Consider the following 21,085-nt stretch of genomic DNA (forward strand, 5'->3'; position numbering starts at 1 on the left):
GTAAAGCAGAAGTCAAATTGTTGCTACTTGCTGATGATATGATCATATCCCTAGAAAACCCTAAAGACTCATCCAAAAAGCTCCCAGAACTGATAAATGAATTCAGTATAGTTTCCGGATATGAGATTAATGTACAAAAATCAGTAGCACTGTTATACACCAATAACAACAAAGCTGAGAAACAAATCAAGAATTCAACCCCTTTTACACTAGCTGCAAAAAAATTTACTTAGGAATATGCCTAACCCAGGAGATAAAAGACCTCTGCAAGGAAAACTACAAAACACTGCTGAATGAAATCACAGATGACAAAAACAACTGGAAACACACCTCATGCTCGTGGAGGGGTAGAATCAACATGGCAAAAATGATCATACTGCCAAAGGCAATCTATAAATTCAATGCAATTCCATGAAAATACCACCATCATTCTTCTCAGAAGTAGAAAAAAAATCCTAAAATTTACATGGAACCAAAAAAGAACTAGCACAGCCAAATCAAGACTAAGCAAAAAGAACAAATCTGGAGGCATCACATTACCCAGCTTCAAACTATAGTGTACGGCCATAGTCACCAAAACAGCATAGTACTGGCATAAAAATAGGCACATAGACAAATGAAACAGAATAGAGAACCCAGAAACCAACCCAAATACTTAGTCAACTGATCTTTGACAAAGCAAACAAAAGCATAACGTGGGGAAAGGACACCTTCTTCAAAAATTGGTGCTGGGATAATTGGCTAGCCACATGTAGAAGAATGAAACTGGATCCTCATCTCTCACTTCATACAAAAATCGGTCAAGATGGATCAAAGATTTAAATCTAAGACCTGATACCATAAAAATTATAGAAGATAACATCACAAAAACTCTTCTAGACATTGCCTTAGGCAAAGACTTCATGACCAAGAACCCAAAAGCAAATGCAACAAAACGATAAACAGATGGGACTTAATAAAATTAAAAAGCTTCTGCACAACAAAAGAAATAATCAGCAGACAACCCATGGAGTGGAAGAAAATCTTTGCAAACTATACATCTGACAAAGGACTATATCCAGAATCTACAAGGAACTGAAACAAACTAGCAAGAAAAAACAATCCCCATCAAAAAGTGGGCTAAGGACATGAATAGACAATTCTCAAAAAAAGATATACAAATGGACAACAAACATATGAAAAAATGCTCAATATCACTAATTATCAGGAAAATGCAAATCAAAACCACAGTGCAAATACCACCTTGCTCCTGCAAGAATGGCCATAATCAAAAATCAAAAAATGATAGATGTTGGCATGGATGTGGTGAAAAGGAAATGCTTTTACACTGCTGGTGGGAATGTAAACTAGTGTGGAGATTCCCTAAAGAACTGAAAGTAAGATCTACCATTTGATCCAGCAATCCTACTACTGGCTATCTACCCAGAGGAAAAAAAAGTCAGTATACACACACACACACACACACACACAAAAAAAAAAAAAAAAAAAACTTGCACACAAATGTTTATAGCAGCACAATTCACAATTACAAAATATGAAATCAGCCCAAATGCCCATCAATCAGTGAGTGGATAAAGAAAATGTGAAAAAATATATATATATATATGTATTATACACACACACACACCATGGAATACTAATGAGCCATAAAAGAAATGAAATAATGACATTCACAGCAACCTGGATGGAACTGGAGACTATTATTCTAAATGAAGTAACTCAGGAATGGAAAACCAAGCATCGTATGATCTCACTCATGGGATAGGAGCTAAGCTAGGAGGATGTAAATGTATAAGAATGATACAATGAACTTTGGGAGCTGTGGGAGAAAGAGTGAGAGAGGGGTGAGGCAGGGTACAGTGCACACTGCTAGGGCGATAGGTGCACCAAAACCATAGAAATCACCACTAAAGAACTTATCTGTGTAACCAAATACCACCTGTACCCCAAAAACCTGTTGAAATTAAAAAATAATAAAATGTTTTAAAGAATAGTATAAAAATAGCCTAATACTACTCTTGAAAACAGAGGCAAAAATCTAATACAAATAATAGCAAACTGAATCCAGCAAAATAAAATATCATGACCAATTTTAGTTTATCTCAGAAACACAAAGTTAATCTAACATTATAAAATCAATTAAATATTAAAAATAAAAATTATAAAATCATCTTAATAGATAGAGTAAAATATTCATGGTAAATATTCTGAGCAAAATCACAGTGAAAAAAATTATTGTTTAACATGATAAAGAATAACTACCAAAAAAAGTTAAATATCATATATAAAGATGACACACTGAAAATTTTCCCTATGGGATCAGGAAAAAGAAAAATGATCAGCCTGAATCAGACATTCCCAGGATTTCTTAGTTATTTTCAAATTTATTCTACTATACAATATAGATTCTGTATTGCAACCTGTTCTCATCTATATATGATAAGAGAATGTCTTGTATTCTTCAAGTTAATGGCCTAGTTAAACTTTATATCTAAATAGAAGATAGAGTTCTATAATTATATTACATACCATAGGTTCTGTCTCCTTGGGAGGTCTATCCAGGGGAGGAATGTACCACTGAAAGCAAAGTTCTTTGTTTGAAGCTTGTGTTACCATTTCCATTGGCATTGTGTTCATACAAGATGAGCTCGAAACAGGCTTAAAGGATAAAATGGATTGTAGAGAACTATCAGTATACAACTAGAGAACAAACAAAAACATCAGTTTAATTACTAGTAATAAATTTGTTATATATACAAAACAAATTATTTTGCTATATTGAAAAACTTTGGAATTGTCTCAGCTTGTTTTATGGAGGTAGATCTTAAAACTATCCCTGGCTTACTACAGAGCAGGTTCTCCTACAGTAAAAATATGCTGGCCGGCACTGTGGATCACACCTGTAATCCCAGCACTTTGGGAGGCTGAGGCAGATGGATCACATGGTCAGGAGTTCAAGACCATCCTGGCCAACATGGCAAAACCCCATCTCTACTAAAAAAATACAAAAAGTAAGCAGGCATGGTAATGTGCACCTGTAATCACAGCTACTCGAGAGGCTGAGGAGAATTGCTTGAACCCGGGTGGTAGAAGTTGCAGAGAGCCAAGATCATGCCACTGCACTCCAGCCTGGGCAACATAGCAAGACTCCATCTCAAAAAATATATATGTCTGCTTCAGACCAGGGGACTCAACAAATCTTTTCCACTCTGGTGAGTCTTACAGGGTGAAGATCTAGCAGGGAAAATGTCCATGCCACCATTTCAGTCTCAATATCACCACTTTTTCTAGGAACTCCTATTTGGTTTCTGGTGTATTCACTGGTGAATATACTAAGGGTGTGGTTATAACTTATTATCTATTTTTCCAATACTATTTTTTTTACAATGCCGTATGGAAAATAAGACACATTTTGCTCCAAAGGCTAAAATCCATTGCTCTAAAACCCACTGGCTCTGAAAAGTTAAAATCCTCCTCTCCTTAAATGAATGTGGCTGATTTGTAAGTTTGGTCCTTGGTGAATATGCGCCCAGCTTCTTCTATACAATTTGGTCACTGAATGAGGAACCTTCAAAGAGATAGAAATGTACAGAACGTAATTGGCAATTTGGTAAATTTCTTAATTAGTTGTTTAAGGTAGTTGAAAAAGCAAAGCATGGTTGCTACTGATCAACAAAACAGCAGGCTAGCCATAGAGATAATAACAGTAAAAACAATACTTCAAGTCTAAAAAGGACCTTCTTCAATGAAGTGCAAACTACTTTCAAAATTAACTTCTTGTTATTTCCAAGATTATGGCATGGCAGCTGGAAAGTGGTCCCTCTACTTCAGTCTTTTTGATATCTAAGGCCTGTAAAGGTTTGATGACCAAGGTGTATTTGTCAGTGGCCAGAAAGAAATGCCTGGTGTTTCTTTAAGGCTTTGTCCCTCCCGTTATTTCTGAGCCTATTCAAGATGTGATATGACTGTGAATGTTAAGTCTTCAAAATACAGTAAAAAGGGAAATAAAAGCACTGACCTTTCAAGTTGTCTACTGATAAAAGAAAAGATGTTTTGACTGAAAGGTAATATTAAATGTGAAAAGTTTTCTAAATGTCTAAAGACAATCATCCTTGCTTCTAAAAGCATGACCAAAATACACAATAAGCAAGATTAGCAGGGATCAACAATAATTTGTAAGTGCTTAATTAAGAGTAATTTTATGTCAAACAGTTCATCACACACACAAAAATCAAGTAAATAATTGATTCTAAAATAATTTCTTAAATTTCTTCCGATCTGAGTGATTTTTCAGAGGTTCTAATGATTTTAGCAAATAATTCATATTCGATAACTAGATAAGTATTGAAAAGTAAAAATACCTTTTATTTCAATATGTGCATTATTAGCACAGTAGTCTAATAATGATGAATTATAAACATGTCAATATCAAAATAGGTATTTAATTTTCCATTACCTTTCAAATACTATAATATGTAGTTGCTAAGAGGATTCATTACATATGCTAATTGATGAATTATACACTGAGTCCTTTTATTCTATTTTCTTCATTCTTTGAAAGAAATAAAACAACAGGCCTACCAGGAGAACCATGGTTTGCCACAGTCCTATAAACAATAAAGCAGCTCACACTAGTCAGATACTTAACCTTACACTGATGGCCACAGGCACACAGTCCTAGTATGAATAACAGCATTATGCACAATTTTAATCATATTCTTTTGGAGGAATTTTTAATGTAACTGGTTTCCACCTTTGTTTTTACATAACAAAGCTCCAATAGACTTGACAACATGCAGAATCACACAACTGAGGAGCACAACACGGAGCAACAATTGTTCTGGAAAGGCATCTACTTCTTTGTGGGGGGAAGGAGGTTTAAGTTTCGAATTATGGAACGAGTTTGATTGAAATAGCCTCCTGAGTGATTAAAGGTTCAAAAATTTTATTTTAAAAATCAGCCAAGCTTGGAGTTTGTATATATTAAAACCATCTAAAAGACTTTATGCTCGTTAGCTGTCTACCCCAGTGAAACGAACACATGATGAGGTGGCTTGCACCTGTCAGGCAAAAGATAGTGATCTCCAGAGCTGATTATCTTGGGGAATGTTACACTAATTATATCAAAAAAGAGCAAACAGGGTCAAACAACTCTGATAACACTGCTGCCATTAGAAAAGTCACATGCATTTACAATGTACTCAAGCTTGAACGTTTGGAGCATAATCTTTAGGAAATGGGTAATGACAGACTGCCCTTAATACTAAAATGTTCAAGCAGAGCTCCTTTTAGAGCAGTATTTAAGAAATCACACGTATTAGTTTCCCAACTCTTATATAACATTCACAAGAACAGATCAATTGAAACTATTGTTCTCAGTCTTGCTGTCCTCTGCTCCCTACCCCAAAACACATGAGGTATCTGTGACACCTGACAGTAATCCTCAAAGATACTCTAAGTTCCCAGGAGGGGTGAATCCGAATCTGGTGTTAGATGGCAATGATTTCATTCTACTCCCACTGTGCCCTTCCATGTACAGAGCCAGACATTAACATGCCCTTCCTGGCCTGTTCACCTCCTCACTCACTCCTTCCCGTGGGGAATTGTTACTTGATTGGTGAATTTGGGAAAAAGAATTTTGGGTCTGCATATTTCTGCTCTTTCTTCCTGGGAGTAAAATGTTTGCAGGAAGTGAACACTCTCTGCTCCTCATGCAACAGATTTTAAGGAGCCTGTCCCCATGTGAGGAGCCTGAAATAAACCAGTAATATGAAGCCAGATTGGTAAATCAGTCTACTTTGGTATTCATTGCTAGGAAGATCATTTCACCAATAAATATAAACCACATCCTATAATATCAACTTCATGACTCATAAAGATGAGCATTTTTTAATCCCAATCTGTTTTACTCTTTTCTCTTATTCCCGAATGATTCAGAGTCTGGGCACAGAATGGGGCTGCTGAGCATTGGGAATGCCACGATATCTTAGTATCCGGGAAGAGAGGAGAAGTGGTTTGAAAAATCTTCCAATGTGCTTTCAATACACACTGCATGGAGGGCCACTGCATAACCCCAACTGAGAATTATTTCTTTAATTGGATTCTTAAAACTAACCTAACAGGTCTTTCTACTACTTTTAAAAACTTACAATTTATTAACAGTCATCTGACTCTGTTGAGAAGAGAAGGAATGTTCAAAAGAGTGATTTTAAAAAAAGTACAATTATCTACTCAAAACATAAGGTTGCTGTATTCTAGTAGGATAAGATGAGCGAGGGTCACCATTCTGAAACAAGTCACATTTTCAGTTCTCTGGGAACTTCTCTGGGAGACGTGGCAACAGCAACATGAACATATCTTATATGAGAAAATCTACAGCTATAAAAATTAAAGAGTTCAATGGTAAAGTCTAAAGTAGAGATAATTCAAAATAAATTAGTGATTTTTTTTCTAGTTTTGAAAGCATTCTGTACAACTTATTCATTTCAAAATATGTGTTGGAAGCTTACAATATGCTATGTCCACTTGAGTTCTACAAGAGTCTCAAATTCTGTATCTACAAAGAAGAAAAACGTGTTTATCCTCCTGCCTCCCCTGTCTGTGCTAATGATGTCACCATGCACTAGTGATCACAGACAGATGTTCCAAATGGTACAAGAGGCTCTAGTCATTTCCTCTTCACTTTCCATCTCCAAAGAGTTATAAAACTGTTTTTGTTGTTGTTGCTTTCAATTTTACTTAAGCAAATATTTTTTATAGCCATCTCTTCCTTTCCATTCTTGTGGTCATAAGCTTCATGACTTCATCATCTCTCTCTTAAATAATTCACTTTTCATCTATACTTTGCCAATCAACCCTACTGAGAGGATTGAAAGTAAAACTAAGACGTATTAATTTTCACATTATTTCTGCTAGTATTAATCCTGCCATTTTCTCTTAAAAAGCATCTCTGAAATAAAGTAACTTTCTTTTTGAGACAAAGTCTCACTCTGTGGCCCAGGCTGGAGTGCAGATCTCGGCTCACTGTAACCTCCACCTCCCGAGTTCAAGTGATTCCCCTGCCTCAGCCTCCTGAGTAGCTAGGATTACAGGTGCCCACCATAACACATGGCTAATTTTTGTATTTTTAGTAGACAGGGTTTTACCATGTTGGCAAGGCTGATCTCAAACTCCTGACCTCAGGTGATCCACACACCTCAGCCTCCCAAAGTGCTGCGATTACAGGCATAAGCCACAGAGCCTGGCCTAAAGTAACTTTCTTCTGTTTTAACCCTATCACTGTTTCTCTACTACCACCCCGAGACTATATGTACAGGGACTATGCTTTATCCATCATTTCTTTCCAATAAAAGTGTCTCTGGCACACAGTAGGTATTCAACATAGGTTAACTGAATACCAAATTTCAAATACATATTCTTATTTTAAAATAAAATCCTTTATTTTTTCAGTATCTTTCAACACATTCATTTTAAAAGTTTATCCAAACTACGATTATTCAAGACTTTAGTAGCTTTAATTTTTTAAAATCTCCATTTATATTCCTCTTTTTATGTCTCTACAATCAGTACCTTAAAAAATTTCCATATTACGTATCTTGGGAAAATGTATCCAATTTAATAACACTTTTCCAAATAAAAAGTCTTCACACGTTTAATTTTTTAAAAAGTGTTACCTCTATTATTTATTCACATGACTGCAAAAGGTACCCATAGTGAATAATTTTTATTACACATTTAAAACCAAAGTACAGAAATTGAGCACAGATTTAGAAACTCTCAGTGCAGTTTTCTTATAGGGTGATGATACTGATATTTGTGTAACTTCTTGGCAAAAATGGCTGCTTGAGAAAGATGTTGTTTTTTACAGGAATATAGACACTTCTGAGACATTTTAAAAGATTGGTGAGAACAAGACTGGACCATTGAAATGTGAACTGTCCTAAAATCCCAGGATGTTTGGTGTCCTATCCACATGGTAACATGGGAATGACCCTTCCCCAGAACCTGAGGGAACTAGAAATCTTTGTGCCACCATGAAAATTAGTGTGCTTCCTTCTGAAATATGAGGCTGATTCTAAGAAGTTTTATGTAAATATATAATGTTTAAAAACGTTACCTTGGCTGATGATTCACATAAGTCTTTTTCTGAAAGAGGGGGATTTTCCAGACAAAGAAGTTCTTTTGGAAATTCATCAATAGAAGAAGAAGAATACAGCTGTAAGAATTTTTTAAGGAAAAAGTGCACTTCTTTCTGGCGCAAAATCAACTCAGAGTTGTAAAGGGATGTGAGAAGTGTATCATCTGGCAAAGAAATTCCAGAAACTGGTGTTGCAGATGCTTAAGAAAGAAAAATACCTTAGTTTAGGTTCATGTTAGAAAACAGGATGATCTCAATGTTGTTGGCATTTGCTCACTATCCATTATCTTTACATATTCCCAACCCCGCTAGAGGCTGCCAATTACCTTTCTCTGTTTTTATAACTTATACACTAATGGAATTGTTTCTTGCCATGGAAGAGAAAATTTCAGGCCAGGCACAGTGGCTCATGCCTGAATCCCAGCACTTTGGGAGGCTAAGGTGGTTGGATCACCTGAGGTCAGGAGTTTGAGACCAGACTAGCCAAAATAGCAAAACTCTGTCTCTACTAAAACTATAAAAAATAGCTGGGTGTGGTAGTGCGTGCCTGTAATCCCAGCTACTCAGGAGTCTGAGGCAGGAGAATCACTTGAACTTGGGAGGCAGCTGTTGCAGTGAGCCAAGATCATACCATTGTACTCCAGCCTGAGTGACAAAGCAAGACTCTGTCTCAAAATAAAAAAAAAGAAAAAGAAAATTTCAGAGGCACATGAGGATAATGCTTAGTTTTAGGTATTAACAATGGTGCCATGGTTCCATGTACCTATTTTCTTTTGGGTTCCCCCGAAATAGATCCTAAAGAATTTGTAGATAGTTTATTTGAAAAGTAATTTCCAGAAGCACAAGTGAGGGAAAAGGGCAAAGTGTGACAGAGAAAAGAAAAAAGCCAATAAGGGTGAGTAAATTAGTGGGCTACAGCCTTGGGCAGTGAGGGCTCAGTCCCACTGGGGACTTTCTGACAAACCCTGAGAAGCTGGCATGTTTATTTAGGAGCTCCTTACCTAAATAGCTCAAAATTACTCCTGGGTCTGTGGAAACCCTGCCTGCAGGCTGGTCAAACCTCAGTAGCTTTGAAGAAAGCCCAGGGCAGAAAAGCAGTAAGCCATGGCACTTGTGGTGGGAAGTGCCAGCAGGTGAATTCAGAGGTAAGCAGAGTGGCTGTGGGGCAAGGGATCACCAGGGCTGGCTGCACTGACTTGTCCATGTCCTTTCCCTCTGAACATCCCTTGCTCTAGCCCCCATCACCATGAACCTTTTTGCCCTGATACCTCTCTGAGGGCTTGTTAGCTCCTGGTAACTGTGCTTAGCAACCCTATGACTCAGCCTATTTGTGCTGCTGGTTTCCCCATCACTGTGCCCTGGCATGGGTCAAACTGTCTTTTCTAACTGTTTGCACTGATGGGCAACACTGGATCATGAGCACAGGTAAAACATAACAATGTCACACAATCACAAGAAGGACTGATGTGAAGCAGAACTTATTAGTTTTCCTGGATATTCTTTAGATAGCACCAATGATTAAAAAAAAAAACTCCATGGAATTAATATCCCATCTGAAGTCATGCATCTGTTCCCTTTGACATACCAGCTACTGGACCACTCTTTCTCTAAAACCAAAATGTCATCTTGTTCATTTTATAAACTGTCACTTTGGAATCACTAGTTCTTAACTGCTTTGAGCCATGGACTACTTTGGCAGTCATTTTGGAAAGCCTCTGGATGCCTCCTTATCATAATGTTTTTAAATATATGAAATAATATATATAGAATTTCTACAGAAACCAATTACACTGAAATACTATTCCATCCAAGGATGCATGTATCCCAGGTTAAGAACCCATGAAATTTTCATCTTCTGATGACAGTCACTCAGAAAGATGTCAAAAGTATTTTATAATTCTCAACAAGAAACATAACTTAAACAGGAATTAGAAAGAAATATGTTCTCTCGTAACACATCAAAAACCTACCTAGCAGTTTGCTGAGATTATTAATCCTCTGAAGGTGAATATAGTAGCGCAGTAGAAGGATCCATGTAATATCTACTTTGGTCTGAGTCTTTTTTCTACCATCTGTGCTGTCATACACATCATCATTTTGATACAAAAATGTACAGGAAGTCTGGAAGACGACTTGGTAGTTATCTGAAAGTGAAAAAAAATTTTGTAATACAATGTTATGTTTTCCTTGAAAAACAATCACGAACAGAAAAAAAGCACAGCTCATAAAGGAAAGGCTGACACATGATACTATGTTCAATTTAAAAGTCTTTTGTATCACACAGACACCAAAAACCAAGTTAAGAGACCAACCACAGACTGAGAAAAGATATTTAAAATATATTTATGAATTATCTTTCTCTAATATGTGTAAACACCTTGCACCAATCAACAAACAAATGTCAAGCAACACAATTTCAACAGGCAATTCATAGGAAAAGTGGACAAAGAATATCAATACACAATTCATGGAAACATAAACCAAAATGACCAAAACTTTTACCATCACTAAAAATTACAAAAATGAAATTAAAATGAAATACCATTTCACATCCCTTAGGAACTGATAGACACCAAAATCTGAAAATAATAAATATTGGTAATAATGTGAAGAAATTGGAATGTTCACACATTACTTGAGAGGACAACTATTTGGAAAGCAATTTGGCAAGATCTAAAAAAACTGAAAACGCAGATACCCCTATGTGTGTACCAAGAGTTTTTACACAGTGTTTTTTGCAACATTAAAAAAAGGAAATGTTAAAATATAAACAGGAGTCTAATCATTTGAAGCCATTTAAAGTGAATGAATTAGATCTATAAGGGAGAAAATGTAGTGTGGAGTCTCACTATATTTATAGTCTTATGATATTCAAATCCCAGATGGACACTCACTAGTGTGTGACCTTGAATCTCTCTGTGCCTTGGGCCTCTCTGGGCTTTTGATTTTCTGACTTTTACTTTTCTTTAAAATGGGCAATATAAGGGTGATGGTAGATAGATCCTGAAAACATACAGAGTTAACAAACAGGTTCCAGGTGATAGGTAGTATGATACCATTTATGTAAGTTTGAAAATAATATTATTTGTATCATTTATGTATATATATACACACACATATATAATATTTAATTAGAATAGTAGTTGTCTCTGGGAAGCAAAAAAAGGAAGATAAATAGAATCTTCTATGGTTAATGGTCCATGCAGGTTTTCTAGAATAACATGAGTCCCCATGTACTCACCACCCGCCTTGGAATACAAATTTCCAGTACTTTGGAAGTATCTTATAAGCCTCTCTCTAATCCCATTTCACTCTCACTGCCTGAGCTCATGTCCTGGAAATAATCGCTATTCAAAACTTTGTGTTACTAATCCCATTATCTGTCCCTGACTCTTTAAACATATACATTACATAACATGTAATAAATAAAACATTGTTAACTTTATCTTTTTAGAACTTTATAGGAAGAGAATCATATTGCATGCATTTATCTTTGATTTTCTTTTTCCTTTAAACACTATTCTTTGAAAATTCAGCCAGGCTAATGCAGGTAGCTGTTATTCACTGATATTTTTTGTTGTTATATAGTATTTCAGTATACTGAAATTTTATATATCTATTTATAAACCTATAATGTATATATCTATTCTACCATTGATGGACATGTGATTTCTTTCTAATTTTGTTTTGTTTTATTTTGCTTTTTACTGTTATGAACAAGGCTGCTATAAATATTTGAGTACACACTGTCTAGTGTATATATGCACTAACTTCCTGGATGTGGAATTACTAGGTTGTTCTTTTTTAGGTGTCTTTTAACCAATCTTACCTTTTGTTCTTTCATATAAATTTTGGCATCAGATTGTCAAATTCCACAAAATAAAACCTATTACTGAAACTACATTAAACCTATCAATCATTTTTAGAATATTTGGCATTTATCAATACCAAGCCCTAACTATAAACACGGTATGTTTTCTTATCTCTTTCAATGAAATTCTATAATTTGTTTCACAACTTTGGTTAGATTAATCCCTAGAGGTCTTATATATTTTTGTAGCTACTGCAATAACATCTTTTTGAAATACATTTCATGTTAAAAATGTATAGAAATAAAATCTTACATCCAACAACCTTGCTAAATATTTTTATTGCCTATACTTCTCAGGAAGCATCTGTGTGAATAATCTGTAGTGAATGATGGCTTTTTTCTTCTTTCCTATTCTTTGTACTTCTTATTTCTTCTTATATTATTGTGCAGGGTAGGACTTCCAGAACAATCATGAATCAAAGTAACAATAGCATTTTCTTACTTTTGATTTTAAAGGGAATAGTTTTGCATCTGAATATTGATTATAAATACAGTAGCCATGTTTTCCCACTTGTAACTTTTTCAAATTAATATTTTTTAAATTCCCAGTTTTAGAATCATAAATGGTTGCTGAATTTTATTGAATTTTTCTGTACCTATTTGAGATGATTATTATTTTTCTCTTTTAATCCGTTAAAGTAGTGACTTTGTTGAAGAGATTTTCTGATGTTGAATTACATTTGTATTTCTGGAAATAATCCAATTTGACATGAGGTATCTTTTAATATGCTGCTGATTTTGATCAAACATTTACATAATCAAAAATAAAATTCCCTCTCCCAGAGACAAGCATTTTTGACTATTTTTACTTTAGTTCTTCTAGTAGTTCATTCCAGCTCTTAAAATAATTTCCTTATAGCATTTTCCTAAATTATCAGTTTTAGAAAATAGGTCTGGTGACTTTTTCTGTGACAGATGAAATATTAGCTCATAAAACCATTCCTCTTCACTTCAAAATGTTTATAGTGATATCACCATCTTCAGTTCTCCTATTTATATATATATCAACAATGTTCTAAAAGTGCTTTCTGGTCCCACCAAATACAGGTAATATCTCCTGATGTCGTCCTTTGTATTCTAATAGTACCTGCACCCCTTTATTGGATTCTCCTTGCCAGGTTTTCTATTTCCAAAGTTGGTAACATTTACATTCTGTTCTATACCCATAATAAACCCTTCACTGTTTTGTCAATAAATTGAAAATCAATAAATAATACTTACATTATTATGATGGTATAGGAATTGTTTACTTCAATATGACCAAATTACTTTCACTAAGGGTCACTGTCAAAACTTGTGACTCACAAAAGATAAAGTTCTCAGCACAAAGGTCAATGGAGTGTTCTTACTGACACCAGTCTCTTAAACATGTCATATTCTAATTCACTTCATATTTGGACCATGAATTCTTAAAGATTACTTTCCCCTAGAATTTCTGAATGTCTTTTCTTCCTTGTTGAGAGAAGTAATATTTGTACTCTTCGCCATATTCCTAATATCATCTAGCTGTTTCATCATTCTATCCGCTGCCTAGAATCCATTCCTGCTACTGATGACATTCTTGAGATCACAAACTTGCCACTCCAATTTGTACTGACTTATGTTTAGACTACTGGATAGCAGCCAACACTGACGGCCCTTTCCTCTTTTTCTCTCTTCCTCCCTTCCTTTCTTTTTTCTGTATTACATCTACTTCTTTCTTCATTTGCAACCCTGTGTGCTGGGGTGCATTCTCAAGTAACTTTATTTTTAAAAAGTTACTTTTTTAAAAAAAAGTTCACCAAAAGTAAACCACTGGAGTCTTTACAAGGCCCTTGTACTTGATTGGTGAAACATATAATTTTAGTTGACACTCATTTTCTGTGGCTTTCTAGCATCTACTATTGCTGGTGAGAAGCCTGATGCTAGTCATACTCTCTCTCCCTCCCTCTCTTCTCTCTCACCCCACAGAGTGGACAATTGATTTACGACAGATGTAACACCGCAGTATTGTAACGAAGGGTTTTTTTTTCAATGCATGTTTCTGGGTTAATTATATATTCAAACAGAAAAATGTTAATCTTGATTTCAGCTTCACACTCATAACAAAAATAGATTTTGGGGTGAACTATAGATCTAAATGTGAAAGATTTCAAATGATAAAAACATAGAAGGTACCTTTATGATTTTTGTTTAGGAAAAGATTTCTAAAACTGAACACAAAAAGCATGCAAACCATAAAAAAGATTTATTAATTGGGCATAAAAATTATAAACTTTGGATAATTAAAAGAAACTACTACTAAATAAAAAGGTAAAACACAGAATGGGAAAAGATATTTGCAATACATATAATCTACCAAAGGGTTATATCCAGAGTACATCAAGAATGTCTCCATATCTTTAAGCCAAAGACAGAAAACTCTCAGGAAAAATGGGCATGGTTTTAGAACAAGTTCACCCCAAAAAACTATGCAAAAGCCAATATACCATATATAATAGTGTTCAATCTCTTTTGTGATCAAAATATATTTTAAATTAAGACCACTTTGGAGATCTTCTTTGCAATACCCACTAAAGCCGAAAACATGTATATCTTATGATCAGCAATTCCACTCCTTGGCATATTATAAAAACACATACGTCTGTGCACAAAATTCATAGCAGCATTATTCATAACCCCAAATGTTTATCAACAGTAGAGTGGACACTAAATTTGTGATTAATCATTGTGCTATTATGTCCAATGATTAATCACACAAACAGGAGGGTGAACAGAAGTCAGACAAAAAAGAATACAAACTGTATTATTTCATTTATATAAAATTCAAAAGCTGCCCAAAATAATCTATCTGTTGTAAATCAGAAGGAAGAGAGGTTGGAAGGGAACATGATGTAGCTTCAGAGGCACTGGTCTTACTCTATTCCTTGACCTAGTGATGGTTACATGGGTGTTTCCCTTGTGATAATTAATGAAGCTGTAAATTCATGATTTGTGGGTATTTGGGCAGGGGGAGGGTGGGATGGAGTTTTGCTCTTGTTGCCCAGGCTGGAGTGTGATGGCACATTCTCAGCTCATTCCAACCTCTGCCTCCTGGGTCCAAGCAATTCTCCTGCCTGTCTCCTGAGTAGCTGGGATTACATGCACCTGCCCCCATGCCTGCTAACTTTTTTTTTTTTTTTTTGAGACAGAATTTCACTATTGTTGCCCAGGCTGGAGTGTAATGGCATGATCTCGGCTCACTGCAACCTCTGCCTCTGGGGTTCAAATAATTCTCCTGCCTCAGCCCCCTGAGTACCTGGGATTATAGGCACCCGCCACCATGCCCAGCTAGTTTTTTGTTTTGTTTTTGGTTTTGTTTGTATTTTTAGTAGAGATGGGGTTTTACCATGTTGGTCAGGCTGGTCTAGAACTCCTGACCTTAGGTGATCTACTAGCCTCGGCTTCCCAAAGTGCTGGAATTATAGGCATGAGCCACTGTGCCCAGCCCAATTTTTGTACTTTTAGTAGAGACGGGGGTTTCACCATGTTGGCCAGGCTAGTCTCGAACTCCTGACCTCGTGATTCACACGCCTCGGCCTCCCAAAGTGCTGGGATTGCAAGTGTGAGTCACCGCGCCCAGCCCGCTGTAAAGATATCATTCATTTACATTGTGACTATGGCTCCTTTTGTGCTATAACAGCAAGTTGAGTAGGTGCAGCAGAGACCGTAAAGACTTAAATAAGTAGACTTAAATATTTACTATCTATTTACAGAAAATATTTGGTGACTTCAACCTTGTTCATGGATAATCAAGTGGAGAAAACTTTCTAAGGATAATAAACATAGTGACATTAATAGCCTCTGTACATAAAAATACTAATAGTAATAATTTTTTAAAATTTCAATACAATAATTAGATAATATCTCTAAAAATAAACCTAACAAGAAAGGTACAAGATTTATTCAAAGAAAATGTTTAAAAAACTCCCTAAGGGATGTGAACTAGAAAATATAAAGGGCACATAATATTCTTGGTTAAGGTAATTCAGTAAAATAAAAATGTAAGTTATTTCTAAGTTAATATCTAAATATAATGTAATCCCAATAAAAATACAGCAGGACTTTTTTTTGAACTAGACAAGCTGCTTCCAGAGATAACACACAAACAAAAGAGCCATAAGAGTCAATTCTGAAAAGAGAGAGTAATGAATGGGGACTTATCCTTATATTAAATATATTATTATAAGGTTGCAAAAATTAAAAGAATGTATTGAAGTCAGGGTGGACAGATCAATTAGAACTGAAAGAAAAGTACAGAAATGGGTAGCCATCTGGAAAAAATAAATTTATATCCATTTGCCACACTTTACATATTCCAAATAGATTTCTATAAGATATTTAAAGAATCTGAGTAGGAAGAACTTTTCTTTTTTCCTTTTTTTTTTTTTTTTTTTTTGAGATGGAGGCTTGCTCTGTCACGAGGCTGGAGTGCAATGGTATGATTTCAGCTCACTGCAACCTCTGCCTCCCAGGTCAAGTGATTCTCCTGCCTCAGTCTCCCGAGTAGCTGGGACTACAGGAACATGCTACCACACCCAGCTAATTTTTGTATTTTTAGTAGAAACAAGGTTTCATCATGTTGACCTGGATGGTCTCAATCTCTTGACCTCGTGATCTGCCTGCCTCAACTTCCCAAAGTCCTAAGATTACAGCCATGAGCCACCGTACCCAGCCAACTTTTCTAACTATGACAGAAATCCAAAATCTATCAAAAATATCAATAATTTCTACTATATAGAAACAAATAACTCTTCATGGAACAGAACTGTCATGTAAAATGTTAAGTAACAACTGAAAAATTAGAAAAGTATATTTACAAATATCACAACTAAAGTGTTGATTTTCATAGTAAAGGGCTTCTACAAATACTTAAGGGCCAAATTTTTTTTTTTAAATGGGCAACGATTATGAGCAGAGAGTTCACAAAAAGATGTTCAACCCTAGTCCTCACAAGAGGTGTGCAAATTAAATTGGAACTTTTTTTCTCCCACCATATCAACAAAAGTTTAAAAAATGTTTATAATATACCTTTCTCAGCAAGGATGCTGAAAAAAAGACCATTTATTAACTGCTGACAGGAGTACAACTGGCATAACCTTTTTGGGAGGATTTTGGCAAAAATTACCAAATTTACAAATGAAACTACCTTTTGATCTAGACATTTGCCTTATGGAAACTGACCCAATAGATATACTAGCATAGGTACAAAATGATATAAATGTACAAGATGTAGAGATGTATGTAATAGCCAAAGAGTAGAAGCAACATAAATAGCTATCAAAAAGAGACTAATGAATTTAATTATGCTGTACCTATACAAAGGAATATTATACAGCCATAAAAAAGCTGCTTATGGGATGATTTTTAAAAATTGTCAAGGTACATTTATACTAATTTAAAGAAAAAAGGAGCAGGGAGCATTATTATGTGTACAGTTATACTACTATTTGTATTTTTAAGGGAAAAATAAGTCAATGTATCAGTGTATGTACCAGGTTGACTATTCAACATTCATCTGAACCTCCAAATGAGCTTTTCTATATTGAAGAAATTATAAAGATAGAAATGACACTTCCCAGATTTCCTTGAAACTAGGTAATAAATTCAGTATATTCATGCAAGACTTGAAGGTGGAACTGGCTTAAGTGGTGAGGGAGACAGGTGATTCAAGGCATCTCTTCAGCTGATGTGAATTCTGGCAGACGCCCAAGCCGTCAAGATTCATACAACAGCAGAAACCAACGATGCAGGAAGTGTCAGATAATAATGGGACCAGTGGCACCTGATGCTATGTGCCAGCACTATCTTACTTGACTTCATTTATGTTTCAGGAAAATCCTGTGGGTGCATCAGTATGCACATTTATAAATGAGGCAAGGTGCTCATTCAGAGAGGTAATGTAACTTGAGTAATATCCACTACTAATTCAAATCCTGATCTATCCAATTCTAAAGACTGTGCTGTTAAGCTTTACATTGGGTGTGATAAAGTATAGCCAGGAATTCAAAATGCAGAATTGATGTTTCTAGTCAACCTGCTGGACTGCTCGGATGGAGCTGACATGAGCGATGCCTCTGCCCTTCCCAATCCAAACACATAACAGTGTTGGATAAAATAGTACAAAAATTGTTTTAATTTGTAGCTGAGCTTGAAACCCGGAAAGGGAAATTCCAAATTGTCAAAACAAATTGGGGATTTGTGAGCAGGGCCTGAACCTGAGGACTTCCCTGGAGAGGGATTAGAATTAGGCCTTAACAGATGGAACTGGGACTTCAGTGCCAGACTCGTGCAGCAGTCTGGAAAAGAGTGTCCTGCAGGTAGGGAAAGTCAGAAATGAGTTATCTATATAAATGGGGATTCAGAATGGGCTTGTCCACAAACTGGGGACTAGAAATACACTGTCCACTGGCTTGAGTAAATTCAGGGAAACATGACAAGTGCCCACATTAAAACTCACTTTAGGTTGTAAGGTTGTAATTCACCCCACCTGAATGATACATGGAAATTAGCAGTTTAAATACTGACCCAGAACCAGTGAAACCCAGGAAGCTCTGGCAGGGGCTTATGGAAAGCAATTGCAAAGGGATCCTCCTCCATCCTCCCTAATTCTTCTGAAGATGGTTATAGTACAAAATGTATCTGGACAAACTCTGGTAACACCTTTTGATTAGGAAGAGAAAATAATTCTAAGTATTCCATCAGAAAAAGCAAAGTTTCTACAAAGGAACTAACATTGAACTGTTCCTAGTTTTTCTCTGCAGAATTAAAGACCAGATTACATTGGTCAAATATGTATGGAGTATTTTTTTCTTTTGGTAATTTATTCTCAAGAATCAAAACTCAAAAGATACGAAAGGTTATCTTTCCATCTTGCTGTGCAATAGACGTCATCCAACTGCTCTCCGGTCCTGGCAGGATGATCTATAGTTCACTCTCCACATACGACTAGTCTATTCTGTCATCATGCTCCTGTCATCAATTGCTCTGTTGATAAAATCTGCTTCCCCTGAGTCAATTCACACCTGCCCCATAATACACCTCTCCCAGAAAACAATGTTCTTAATTAACTCATGTGCCATCCTGCCTGTGTCCACCTCACCTCAGAAGGCATAAATTGATTTAGCTTGTGGCACTTGAATCTGCCTTCATTATTATGTTCTGCTTTTTTTTTTTTTTTTTTGGTGGAGTCTCACTCTGTCATTCAGGCTGGAGTGCAGTGACATAATCTCCACTCACTGCAACCTCTACCTCTCAGGTTCAAGCTATTATCCTGCCTCAGCTTCCCTAGTACCTGGGATTACAGGTGCCCACCACCACATCTGGCTAATTTTTGTATTTTTAGTAGAGATTGGGTTTTGCCATGTTGGCCAGGCTGGTTTTGAATTCCTGGCCACAAGTGATCCACCCGTCTTGGCCTCCCAAAGTGCCAGGATTACAGGCGTAACCCACTGCGCCCAGCCTATTATGCTCTTCTTAAAAGTTAATTTTTTTATATATATTTTATTTTTTGAGATGGAGTCTTGCTTTATTACCCAGGCTGTAGTGCAATGGTGCAATCTCAGCTCACTGCAACCTCTGCCTCCCAGATTCAAGCGATTCTCCTGTCTCAGCCTCCTGAGTAGCTGGGACTACAGGTGTGCACCACTACGCCCAGCTAATTTTGTATTTTTAGTAGAGAAAGGGTTTCACCATGTTGTCTAAGGTGGTCTCAAACTTCTGACCTCAAATGATCCACCTGCTTCAGCTTCCCAAAGTGCTGGGATTACAGGCATGAGCCACTGTGCCCAGCTAAAAAATGAATTTCTATCATTTCAGGGTATATGCCTGTTGTGATTGCCCATGACTAGAAGCTTATGGAAGGTAAGACCCACTTCTTTGATGTGTTCTCTGACTCTTCCTTCTCTCTGAATGTAAACATCTGGTACAGGCTCTGCATACAATAATAGTAAATGTGCATCACCTCATGTGTAGATCAATGCTAGTGTCGTTTAAAGCTAAGATTACTGAGATTTTTTGCTAGATGCTAATTTATGCTAATACAAGAAAAATCAAACAAGTTTTATTTGTTATGGTTAAGGAATTTTGCCCTTTAGCAAGTCATTACAATATGAACCTCATTGCCATCTGGGTATTTGTGGCAACCAAGTGGGAATACGGAACCTCCTTCTAACCCAAACACTGAAGTGAGGGAAGTCAACCGCATCAATTAATTATCAGCCTGCCAGGAAAGGACTGGAGGGCAAAATTATTATTCTTAAAGAGAGGCAAAATGCAAAACAGATTGGATTTTAAAATTTGGTACTTTCACTGTTAAAATAGTAAAGAAGGGCTAATGGTATAAAATTGAAACTGAAAAAAATGTAATATGCTATGAATGCCACTGATACGGAACCAGAAAGCTTAAATTCTAGTATTAAACTGAGATGAAGACTACCTACTCAACTGGATCAATGAACACGGTTTGGTTTAGAGAATGCCATTTTCCACTGTGTGCCCACGGCTGACATCATTAATTAATCACAGCACCTTTTTCATGGCTTTTCTATGGTTCTTTCCTCTGAATCATACAGAGGTTGTTCTCAGGTAGCCACTGGCCATTGAATTTGTCATATGCAATAGTTCGGATTATCATTTAGCAAACATTCATGCCTCTCTCCCTTCCTATACAAGAAGTGTATATTTCCCTAGCTCACTGATACTGGACTTGGTGCTATGATTTGCTGTGGCCAATGGGATAGGATGTGAAGAGAAGCCTTAAATGCATTTGTGTGATTTGGCTTGTGGCTCTTTTGCTCTGGTATCTACCATGAAAAGATTATGCCCCAGCTAACCACTGTCTCTTTAGCTTGGGCCTCACAAAAAATGTACATAAGAGTTCTGAACCCGACCTGCAGCGTGAATCAGAACACATTAGCTGAGTGTAAGGATGAATTCCTGTTGTTGTAAGCCACTGAGTTTTAGGGTCCATCTTAGATGAAACCAATGAGTCATCCCTGCCCTAAAAACTAGAAGAGCACAAGGAAAGGACTAGGATAAATTAGACACATCATTCAGAA

The 21,085-nt window shown here is 36.2% G+C and overlaps 1 protein-coding gene across 2 annotated transcripts in view; it reads right to left on the minus strand.

Moving 5' to 3' along the window:
- Positions 1–21,085, minus strand: part of CFAP54 (cilia and flagella associated protein 54) — a 355,515-nt gene that overhangs the window by 97,857 nt on the left and 236,573 nt on the right. For both annotated transcript variants that reach the window (XM_064376848.1, XM_064376847.1), the window contains 3 exons: positions 10,108–10,281; positions 8,117–8,337; positions 2,530–2,658 (listed from right to left, as the gene is read on the minus strand). In XM_064376848.1, the coding sequence (XP_064232918.1) occupies positions 2,530–2,658; positions 8,117–8,337; positions 10,108–10,281 (524 nt within the window). The remainder of the gene's footprint in view (positions 1–2,529; positions 2,659–8,116; positions 8,338–10,107; positions 10,282–21,085) is intronic.

Source organism: Aotus nancymaae, unplaced genomic scaffold (assembly GCF_030222135.1).
Source record: "Aotus nancymaae isolate 86718 unplaced genomic scaffold, 86718_ANA_hifiasm-v0.15.2.pri h1tg000016l, whole genome shotgun sequence".
Classification (NCBI taxonomy): domain Eukaryota; kingdom Metazoa; phylum Chordata; class Mammalia; order Primates; family Aotidae; genus Aotus; species Aotus nancymaae.